Raw genomic sequence first — 12244 nt, 5'->3', positions numbered from 1 at the left:
AGCAGCAGCTGTATTTACAACAGCAGCAGTAATGACTTCAGCATCATTTTCATTAGCAGCAGCAAATACAACAGCACCCAATGCAATTTATGGAGCAGATATTGTCTCATTTTGAGGCAGCCCATGCCTCCTCTGCACCATCATTTTGTGATGGGACAAATTACCCACCCTGCTTATTGCCAGAGCTACTGTCGTGCACGGTGCAGAACAGTTTCAGGTGATATGAAGATCCTCCCACCCACCCATCATCGGGAGCCATCTGTCTTCACTCTAGATGAGTATATGGATAAAACAACCCAATACTATGACCACCGAGTGCATGCAGTGTCAGAACAACTGTGTTTCTTTCAGCGTGCTGAACAACCAAGACATACTTACATTGGGCCACTGAACTCCATGGCATTAGTTGGCGCTGAAAATTCACCTGCAGATGGTTGTGCTAAATCTTATGCAGCCAGCTTCATATGAGATGGATTGGTTGAATACAACCCAAAATTCATGTCCAGACTAACACCCTCAAATTAACAGAACTTAGTATGGTGTAACAAGTCTATAAATCACATTGTCATTTGAAAGAACAAAGACATCTCAGTGTCCAACATTGCATCTAACAGGTGTTGCCTTCATAACTTCAGCTGACAGCAGCCCTGGCCATCAACAACAGGCCAACCTGCCTTCTCTGCATCAAAGGGAGGTTCTGCCGACACAGTCATGATGCCTGTTTGTACAGCCTGCTGTTTGACTGGCTACATCTCCACCATCTGATACAGCACCAGCACAAGAACACCAAAGCCCACGTCACCAATGGAAGTCGACTTTGTCCAGGTGATGTAGAACGAGTGTCACAACAACCAGCTATGAACATGTTTACAAATCACCAGCCTTCGGGTACTGTTTCAAATGGATACTGGTGCTACAGCAACATTGTTGCTCCTAGAGAAGTACAAGCAATTCAACTCAGCCCCTCTCCTGCCATGTACCATGCTTCTGCTTGGGTATGGCCAAGTTCTGGGCACATAGTATGGCTTGGTCCCACACAAATCGGTTACCCACTATCTTTGGTTTGTAAAAGTCAGTCATAAGCATGACCCAACATATTTAGCATGGACTCTTAATGCATTCTGTCTCATGATTATAGACTCTGTTCATGTAGTATCAGAAGTTGCTCTCTTCCAAGAAATCAACAACACTGTACTGATCTCCCCTACCCATTCCAACAATGGGTAGGGTGTGCAAACGGGTCTTCAGTACACATCACTCTTCTAGCCAACACCAATACATGGTTTGCAGATGCTTGTCCTATACTTTTACCATCAGAGGATCTGTGCAGAAAGAATTCAATCATCTTGTGGCCCAGGGTTCTGCACCAAATTCAATGAAGTGTCTGGTGTCCCCCACCTCAACTGTCGTTGTACAGATCTCTTTGCATTTGTGGTTCCTATAAGGCCACAGTCAATACTCAGGCTCTAACAGACACCTACCCACAACTACGGCCCAAAGAATTATTTTTTTGCCTTGCAGATGGGAACTGCTACCTTCTTGAAGGAGCTTTCCTTTCTACACAGTCTCAAATTTTATGGTCAGCAATACAGAACTTTGAGTAAACTAACACCATAGTCTGCCATTTGACGTAGCAAGCACTCCATCAATATTTCAAAGGTTCCTGGAGCAATTACATTCCTCATCACTCAGATTATCTGGACAACATTATAAAACCAGAATCGTTAAAAAAATAACCATACATGCAACCTCTGGCAAGTTTTTACATTACTGGAGCAAACAGGCCTCCTTTTCAACCTGCTAAGATGCTCAATTTTTCAGTCATAAGTAGAGAACTTACGGCGTATTACTGGGAAAGATAGAATGAGACCAACAGATTCGCACCTACAACACTTAAACTGCCTGAACAAAGCACTATGAAAGAGGTTCACTCAGAATTTAGTACAATAAATTATTTTAGATGGCACATTCCAAATGCCTCCACAACAGCCACATCATTGAACAAACTATGGAAAGCTGACATCCCTTTTGACTGCACATCTGCACAACTGAGGGGTCTGAACATATAATCACATACGCATCTAAAGGCCTGTCATCTGCACAACACAAATAATCATATACTGAAAATAAGACTCTCCCAATTATCTATCGCATACAAAAATTCTGCAAATATCTGTTCAGTAGTTTGTAATGACCTACTGCTGCCAATATTTTCACCTCATCTTCACATAGCAGAATGCACAGACCAATGCCTACGGTGTTGGCCTCTGTTTCCATTAATCAGCAATACAAGATCACATATAGATGCACAGCTCCCCAAACCAATACCGACACAGTATCTCAGCTATTAGCATGCCCAGAGAAGAAAGTCAATGCCACTCCACACACATGTTTGCAAATAGACAACCATCTTCTGCTGACAGTCTCATAAATAGCAGATGCAAGTCTGAAGACCATGTTTTACGTTGTTCTTGGGATTACACATACAACTGGTGGCCACCAGGATCTTAACGAAAACAAAAGGCAGTTAAAAGCCTCTTCTCATTCTTCCACCAATTTCAAGTGCACCAAGAAGTACTCTTGTTATCTGTGGCAGCAGAGAGTGAGTGGGTCATACTTCAGAAATGCCAAGGCCAGAGGTGATAGCACTGCTCCACCACTGCCATTATGGCATTCTGAGAACCAAGCAACTGGCATGCTGTTGGAAGGGTTTGGCATAATTGCATTTACATGTGTTTATGGCTCACATTCTTACCAGTAGTGCATAGAATTTATTTATGTGAGCACAGCTGTTTACCTTTGTCTTCTTTTTATTGCTTTCGTTGCAAGTGAAGTAAGCTTTGTAAAGAAAGCCAGTTATTTTAATGAATAAAATAAATTCATACGCAGCTTTATTAATCTCTCTTACCAAACCTCCACTGTCCGCATCAGGTTATAGGCCTAGGCATCACTCGGTTTGCATGACGAAAATTGTTATTTCATATAACTTTCGGTATCCTGACTGTGAAGTGTTTGGATGAAAAGAAGAGAGAGAAGAAATCTGCACTGGCAGAAGAAGTGTCTTCAAAATACATCTCAAAGCTGGATGCGGAAAATTATCAGACATGGAAATTCCAGATAACTGCAATCTCAAAGGTTTACAGAATTTTTGATACTGTAATTGGTACTCGAGGTCAACCTAATGAAGATGAGGATGCTGCCTTGAAGGCATGGACAAAAGAAAATGCAAAAGATATGTTTCTGATTTCCACATCAGTAGATGATATGCAAATGGTTTGCGAGACAGCCCACAAAATATGAAACAAGTTGATATCAATATGTGAGCAATGGTCAGAAGCCAGCAAACTAACAATAACTGAAAATTTTCATGAATATCAGATGAATGCAAATGATTCTGTAGTTGCACATGTAGCTAAAGTTGAAAATCTAGCATTACAACTCAGAAATGTTGGAGAAAAGGTTTCAGTTGCAGCTGTAATGGTGAAAGTCACAGCTTGGGACAGTGTGCCAGCTAGTCAATAAAACGTGGCAACTTTGACGGAACATCCTGTCAAAGACGAGTCCCAGTCCCAGCTGAATACTAGTGATGAAGAAACTGTTGCATTTGCAGTGATGTCCATCAACAGACAAAAGGAAAAAGCAAGATATTCTGATAAAACCAAAAGTGTTTGGACTGCAAGATGCATGGTCAAATAGCTAGTGAGTGCCAGAAGACAAAGCGAGAGACACAGAAATATAAGAGTGGCAAAAATAAATCTGGTTGTGCATTTATTGTGTCAGCAAATAATGTGTAGAGTTGTCAGAAAGTCAAGAGAGACATATGCTAAGTGGTTTGAACACAATCACACAGATGTGTGGCTGTTGCACACTGGTGCATCGCATCACATGACTTTTCGACGGTAATGGTTTTCAAAGTTCTGCCCAGTAACTGGGGAGCATGTGTTACTTGGCTTGGTACTATTATTGTCAGCAAAGAAGTTAGCGGCAAATGGAGTGAGGAACGTCTGGAAAATGTTTTGTGTGTATCTCGTATCAGAAAGAACGTGTTTAGAGTCAGAGTATGCATGTCGAAGAAAAACACTGCAGCTTTCACAGAAGATCAAGTTGTACTAATTCGTGAAGGATAGACTGTAGCTGAAGATGTGAAGGAAGAGAACAATATTTATAGGATTTGTTTCGTGACAGAATCCACACTAGGGAGTGAAGTTCATGTTGCAGTGACTGATGTGAAACAGTGGCATGAATGGTTAGGATATGTCAGTTTATGAACAATTCCACAGATTTCACCAAAAGGGGTGGCCGAAGGAATAAATGTAAAAAAAACAGGAAGATTTTTTCTGTGAATCATGGCAGCAAGGCAAGGCACATCGACTGAGGTTCAGCAACAAAGACACAAATTGTTCAACAAAACTATGGGAATTTATTCATTCAGACATGTGTGGGCCATTGTAAGTTGAATCAATAGGTGGTGCAAAATTTTAGTCTTATTCAAAGATGATGCAATTGGATACAGAGTTGTTTATTTTCTAAGACAAAATTCCAATGTCATTGATCGGTTTTGTGAATTCAGTAATTTTGTATTGAAGAAGTTTGGTCAGAATGTCAAAACATTATGTGTGGACAATGACACTGAATACATTAATTATGGTATGAAACAGTTTCTGAGGAACCATGGAATTCTGTTAGAAACAACTGCTCCATATACATCAGAACACAATGGTCGTTCTGAGAAGGACAGTCACACAATTGTTGAAAGTGCACACGAGATGTTGGAAGCCACAAACCTTCCAAAGTTTTTATGGGCAGAGGCTGTTAACACTGCTGTATACATATTAAATAAACTTACAACAAAACACAATTTGGAGCAAACTCCATATGAGTTGTGGAATGCACAAAAACCATATGTTGGACATCTTCGAGTGTTTGGGTCAGATGCCTTTGCTCATGCATCAAAACAATTTCACAGTAGGTTTTATGCCAAATCCAAGATAGTGGTACTTGTTGGATATCAATGTGAATCAACAAATTACCAACTTTACGATCCCATGAGTCACAAAGTGTTTGTATCGAGGGATGTCACATTCAATGAGGTTAGCAACAGCTCAGCTTCTACACAACAAGAAGTTGATGACACACACTTGAACTTCAGGATTGACGAAGAAAAAGGTATCATGGATTGGCACAAGCATGTTACTGGTGAACCAGCACAAGCATAGGAAGAGATGGAAATTTCGCAAAATTATGTAAATAAGGCTAAACAGGAAACTGAAGAGCAACCTACCAAAGTGCTGTTGATGCAGCTACAAGAATGTTCTATCATCTGCAAACCAGCAAGATATGAAGCTGATTTTACTCAGTATAATCATCCCTACAGCTTCAAAAAAGCAATTTCTGGTAGTGACTCGAAACACTGGAATAAAGCGATTGAAGAAGAACTGGAAGCTCATGAAGACAACAAAACCTGGAAGTAAGTTCTCTTCCCCTTACGGCAGAGGAAGTTATAAAGCAGAAACTGTACCTCCACCACCACACAGAAGATGACAATATAACTGACTGCAAAGCAGGCAGAAGCCTAAACCGAGCCATTTTCTTCTCACCACCACTGCCACAGCACTCTAAGTACAACTTCACTTGGCTCCAGCCCGATTCCACTAAATTTGTTGTCTTTCTCTGCTGTACTGCCACAGGGCTTTGACTCTGCCAGCAGTGCTCGACTGCAGACAATAACAACTTGAAAACATTTCCTCTGTAGACCTGTGCCATTGTGGCCTAGATCAAGTGTCACTGACTGCAACTTGTGAAGGACCCTGAAACTCTGGTACTTCAAGTATTCTACTTTGTTTATTTTCTTGTTGACTACATTTTTTCTAGGCACAAGGCGCATGCGCACAATGAGGTTATCAGTGAGCTTACTAAAATAAGAAGAAATGAATGGGGCTAAAATGTGTTCTATATTAAAAAATGTAAAAGACAATCTTATTTCATACTGCACTCACTCTCTCCCAGTCTCTCTCATATTCACCCACAGAATCAAAATGCAATAAATGATTTATGTTATTGTAAAACATTAAAAAAATATTGTAATAATAAAGCTTTTCAATTTGCTATCGCTGATAATGCTAATTATGATGACATCAGCTGTGTGTAAACATTACAATAATGTACTCTACCATAAATTTACAATGTGTACCACACAGTGCAACACTGTATTACAAATGCTGATCTGAAATAAGCCCAACACTTTGGTGGTTGTATTACATAAGCACTTTCCAATTATTTTTAACGTGCAATAGCACTGAACTATTCACATGCATCATGTTCAAGTCATTGTATAATTCATCAAATAACCTGATTTTGGACTCTTCCACTTCTTTTGAACTCCTCCAAAAAAGGCTTTTTACTGAAAAACATAATGATACAGAAAATAAACTAAAAATTCTGACTCACCTCTGCCTCTGTTACTGTTTGTAAGTGCTTCAGCTGCATGATTCCTCAAATAAGATCGACAGTTTCCAGTAAAATCTCTACATCTGTAAGACAAATGCTTGAAGTCACATCTTGACCACTCAAAACAGGATATTTTAAAAAATATATGTGTTCTGAGGATATGTTATCCATCAAAATTAAGTGACCAATCAGTTCATTTTACATTCAGCACTTCACTTCCTTTGTTTATTTATTTATTTATTTATATTAAAAACAAAGATTTCAAGACTTACCAAGCAGGAAAGCGCCGGTAGATAGGCACAATAAATAAAACACACACACAGAATTTCGAGCTTTCGCAACCGGCGGCTGCTTCGTCAAGAAAGAGGGAAGGAAAAGGAAAGATGGAAGGATGTGGGTTTTAAGGGAGATGGTAAGGAGTCATTCCAATCCCGGGAGTGGAAAGACTTACCTTAGGGATTGGAATGACTCCTTACCCTCTCCCTTAAAACCCACATCCTTTCATCTTTCCTTTTCCTTCCCTCTTTCCTGACGAAGCAGCCGCCGGTTGCGAAAGCTCAAAATTCTGTGTGTGTGTTTTATTTATTGTGCCTATCTACTGGTGCTTTCCCGCTTGGTAAGTCTTGGAATCTTTGTTTTTAATATATTTTTCCCATGTGGAAGTTTCTTTCTATTTTATTTACATTATTTATTTATTGTTCCGTGGGACCAACTTAAGGAGAAATCTCCATGGTCATGGAACGAGTCAATACATGGAATTATAACATGATAGTAGAAACAGATAAAATGAAATATAAAAAAACATGTTCAGGGGATATGTCTTAAGATTAATTAAAGAAAATCAACAATGTAACACTGGAATTTGCTTAATTTTTAGCTCTTCCAGGAGCTCCTTGGCAGAATAGAAAGAGTGAGCCATGAGTAAACTCTTCAGTTTAGACTTAAAAGAGTTTGGGCTACTGCTAAGATTTTTGAGTTCTTGTGATAGCTTATTGAAAATGGATGCAGCAGAATACTGCATTGCTTTCTGGACAAGATTCAAGGAAGTGCATTCCACATGCAGATTTCATTTCTGCCTAGTATTAACTGAGAGAAAGTTGCTAACTGTAAGGGCAATGTCAGAATTCCCGGACTATTGAATAGGGGTTGACAAGAGGTTCTTGAACTTACACCACACATAGCTCGAACAGCCCATTATTGAGCCAAAAATACCCTTTTTGAATCAGAAGAATACCCCAAAAAATAAAACCATATGACACAAGCATATGAAAATATGTGATGTAGACTACTTTTCGTGTTGAACTGTGACTTATTTCAGATACTGTTCTAATGGTAAATCATGCAGCATTTAGTTTCTGAACAAGATCCTGGTTGTGTGCTTTCCACAACAGCTTACTATCTACCCGAATGCCAAGGAACTTGAACTGTTCCGTCTCGCTTATAATATGCCCATTCTGTCTGATCAAAATATCGGTTCTTGTTGAATTTTGAGTTAGAAACTGTAAAAACTGAGTCTTGCTGTGATTTAGCATCAAATTATTTTCGACAAGCCACAAACTTATTTCATGAACTACATTATTTGATACTGTTTCAATATTACACACAAGATCCTTAACTACCAAGCTGGTGTCATCAGCAAACAGAAATATTTTTGAATCACCTGTAATGCTAGAAGGCATTTCATTTATATAAATAAGAAACAGCAGTGGCCCCAGCACCAAACCTTGGGGAACGCCCCACTTAACAGTGTCCCATTGGGACTGAACATCACTATCACTCTCAATATTGCGGAGAATTACCTTCTGCTTTCTGTTCTTAAAGTAAAAGGCAAACCAACTGTAAGCTACTCCCCTTACTCCATAATGGTCCAACTCCTGCAATAACATTTTGTGGTCAACACAGTCAAAAGCCTTTGTTAAATCAAAGAAAATGTCTAGCATTTGCAACCTTTTATTTAATCCGCCAAAATTTTAAACAGAGAAAAGAGAATATAGCAAATTCAGTTGCTAAACCATTTCTAAAACCAAACTGTACATTTGATAGCAAATTATGTGAATTTAAATGCTTCAGTAACCTTGTATATACTACCTTATCAACTTTAGCAAACACCGATGGCATACAAATAGGTCTAAAATTGTCAACATTACCCCTGTCTTCCTTTTTATAAAGTGGCTGCACTACCGAGTACTTTAATCGGTCAGGAAACCGACCACTCCTAAAGGAAAAGTTACAGATATGGCTAAGTGCTGGGCTAACATACATAGAACAATACTTCAGTATTCTGCTAGATACCCTGTCATATGCATGAGAGTTTTTGGTCTTTAGTGACTTAATTATTAACTCAATCTCCCTCTTGCCAGCATCATGGAGGAGTATTTCAGGTAACAGTCTCGGAACACTTTTTTCAAAGAGCACTATGTGATTCCCTGTTGGGACTAGGTTTCTATTTAGTTCACTTGCTTGTCGTACTGCAGCCATAAGCATAGTTTGCATTCCATTTTACAAAAGAATTTCAATCTACTACTGTAAAATTTACTCTACAAATTCTGAAATTGTAGAAGGTGAGAGGAGATTGCACAGCTTTGCCAGAATATGAAATACACACAAAGTATAACTTCTTCCACATCTTCTTAAGTCCTTTCATTTTCTTAAGCCTTAACAAAGGATGTACAGAGAGTTTATACACACTCACATGCTGCCTTACGGGAAAATCTGAGACCATACTGTAATTGGAAGAGCAGTTGAATGGAATGGATAACGTCTTGAAAGAAGGATTTAAGATGAACATCAACAAAAGAAAAACGAGGATAATGGAATGTAGTCGAATTAAGTCGGGTGATGCTGAGGGAATTAGATTAGGAAATGAGACGCTTAAAGTAGTAAAGGAGTTTTCGTATTTGGGGAGCAAAATAACTGACTATGGGCGAAATAGACAGGATATAAAATGTAGACTGGCAATGGCAAGGAAAGCGTTTCTGAAGAAGAAAAATTTGTTAAGATCGAGTGTAGATTTAAGTGTCAGGAAGTCGTTTCTGAAAGTATTTCTATGGATTGTAGCCATGTACGGAAGTGAAACGTGGACGATAAATAGTTTGGACAAGAAGAGAATAGAAGCTTTTGAAAAGTGGTGCTACAGAAGAATGCTGAAGATTAGATGGGTAGATCACATAACTAATGAGGAGGTATTGAATAGGATTGGGGAGAAGAGAAGTTTGTGGCACAACTTGACCAGAAGAAGGGATCGGTTGGTAGTACATGTTCTGAGGCATCAAGGGATCACCAATTTAGTATTGGAGGGCAGCGTGGAGGGTAAAAGTCGTAGAGGGAGCCCAAGAGATGAATACACTAAGCAGATTCAGAAGGATGTAGGTTGCAGTAGGTACTGGGAGATGAAGAAGCTTGCACAGGATAGAGTAGCATGGAGAGCTGCATCAAACCAGTCTCAGGACTGAAGACCACAACAACAACTGTAATTTTTTAACTAGGTATACACTATCTGGTCAAAAGTATCTGGACACCTACTAGTGGACATTAATAGAAATTGTGTCCAACGTTTTATGACAGATTCAGCTATGCTGTGGACACTTTCAATGAGGTGGCTGAATGTCTGTAGAGTGAACGGAAACCAATTCTTCCTCAAGAGCTGAAACCAGAGAAGGTCTGGAGTCTGAAGCAAAATCAGCATCCTGACTCATTCTGAACATGTTCCACCAGAATCAATTTGAGGCACTTGGCAGACCAGTCCATTTCAGGAGTGTTATTGTCAACAAAGCATTGCTTCGCAGATGCTGCTTTATGACAGGGTACATTGTCATTCTGATATAAATAGTAATTGTCTCCGAACTGTTCTACTACTGCAGGCAGTACAAAATAGTGTAAAATGTGTTCATATCCTTTCGCGTTAAGTGTTTCATTAAGTGCTACAAAGGGAACTCACCCCTAGCTGTGAAAAACACCCCCATACTGTAACCACCATCTCCTCCATATTTCACTGTTGTCACTACACATTATGACAAGCGACATTCTCCGGTCATTCGCCAGACCCAAGCCCTTCTATTGGATTCTCACAGGGTATAGAGTGATTTTTCACTCCAAATCCCTCATTTCCAGTCACCCACTGTCCACTGGCACCACACACCACACGAAGCATCACTTAGTGTTGACTAATGAAATGTGTAGCTTATGAGGAGCTCCTCAACAATTGTTTCCCATTCTTGGTAACTCCCTACACACAATCACTGTGTTACCTGAACTGTTGGTAGCACTTCGGAACCTGCAAGTGATTCCTTCTGCTATTTCATGTTATCTTTTACAATTGCCCTCCACCCTGCTCAATGGTCCCTGTCTGTCAGCACACGAGGTCTGAATGGTCTTTTTTTAGCTGTGGTTGTTCTTTTGTGTTTCTATTTCGTAACCACACCCGCAAGTGATTCCTTCTGCTATTTCATGTAATCTTTTACAATTGCCCTCCACCCTGCTCAATGGTCACTGTCTGTCAGCACACGAGGTCTGAATGGTCTTTTTTTAGCTGTGGTTGTTCTTTTGTGTTTCTATTTCGTAACCACACCCGCAAGTGATTCCTTCTGCTATCTCATGTTATCTTTTACAATTGCCCTCCACCCTGCTCAATGGTCCCTGTCTGTCAGCACACGAGGTCGGAATGGTCTTTTTTTAGCTGTGGTTGTTCTTTTGTGTTTCTATTTCGTAACCACACTACAAACAGTCAACTTTGGCAGCTTTAGATGGGTTGAAATGTCACTAACGTATTTGTTACTCAGGAGTCATCAAATGACTAGTCCACATTCAAAGTCACTGAACTCCCATGGTAGACTCATCCAGCTGTCACTGATTACTGGCAATACAATTATCCCCCTCCCTCCACCTCCTCTTATGTTAGCAGATCCATCTCTCATGCCATCTAGTGATCAACTCAACATTACAATGGTGTGTCCACACACTTTTGTTCAGACAGTTTATCTTTCAGCCTCATATCAATTTATACAGCCACCATAGTTTTGTAAGACATAATTTTCCTAAATCTCCTCAAACGCTAGGCAACACACTTCCTCGATTAGTGATGGTTTGACTCATTCTCTTTCCTCATGAAAAAATTGTTAACAATAGCAGTTGAGTGCCCTGAGGCTCAAATATATGATGAAAAATTTTGCAGTGAGTTTATATGCCATGTGGTATTAGCTCGTTTTTCATGAGGAAACAGAATTACTCAAACTAACACCAATAAGGGAAGCACACTGCATTATGTTTGCAAGATTTGGTAAATTGTGTCTTACTTAAAGTATGATAGCTTTATGACTATTAGGATGATATATGGCAGTCACAACTCAGACAGATTACTGCAGTAGGGTCGGTCCATATCAAATCAAAGATTGGAACCTCACAGTGTCAGATATTTATCCTTTTTTGCTGAATCATAGACCCAGACAAAGCGGGGTGGCTGGCATGCCTCCATGACAGGTGATAGGATAGCTACTTAGGTGCAACCAGAACACAGGTGTATCTGCAGAGAAGCCAAACTAAGCCAGAAATGAAGAGGGATAGCAGCCTTTCCAGTGTTGCTGGAGCAACAGTCTGGATGAGTGATCAGGCCTTGTAACACTAAACAACACGGTCTTGTTCTGTTAGTACTGCTAATGGATGGAAGTCTTTACTTTTCCTGGAAACAGGCAGCTCAACTGTATGACTTAATGATAATGGTATTGTTTTAGGTCAAATATTCTGGAGGTAAAATAGTCCTCCATATGCATCTCCAGATGAGAGTTACTAAGGATGAAGTGAA

The 12244-nt window shown here is 39.7% G+C and overlaps 1 protein-coding gene across 3 annotated transcripts in view; it reads right to left on the bottom strand.

The window, feature by feature from the left end:
• LOC126355880 (intraflagellar transport protein 172 homolog) overlaps positions 1 to 12244 on the bottom strand; it is a 372812-nt gene that overhangs the window by 298292 nt on the left and 62276 nt on the right. For all 3 annotated transcript variants that reach the window (XM_050006382.1, XM_050006381.1, XM_050006383.1), the window contains one exon: positions 6448 to 6530. In XM_050006382.1, coding sequence (XP_049862339.1) covers positions 6448 to 6486 — 39 coding nt within the window. In that variant the 5' untranslated portion in view covers positions 6487 to 6530. The remainder of the gene's footprint in view (positions 1 to 6447; positions 6531 to 12244) is intronic.

Source organism: Schistocerca gregaria, chromosome 3, assembly GCF_023897955.1.
Source record: "Schistocerca gregaria isolate iqSchGreg1 chromosome 3, iqSchGreg1.2, whole genome shotgun sequence".
In the NCBI taxonomy this organism is placed as follows: Eukaryota; Metazoa; Arthropoda; class Insecta; order Orthoptera; family Acrididae; genus Schistocerca; species Schistocerca gregaria.
The sequence above is the reverse complement of the archived record's forward strand: the minus strand, read 5'-3'. Positions and strand labels throughout refer to the sequence as shown.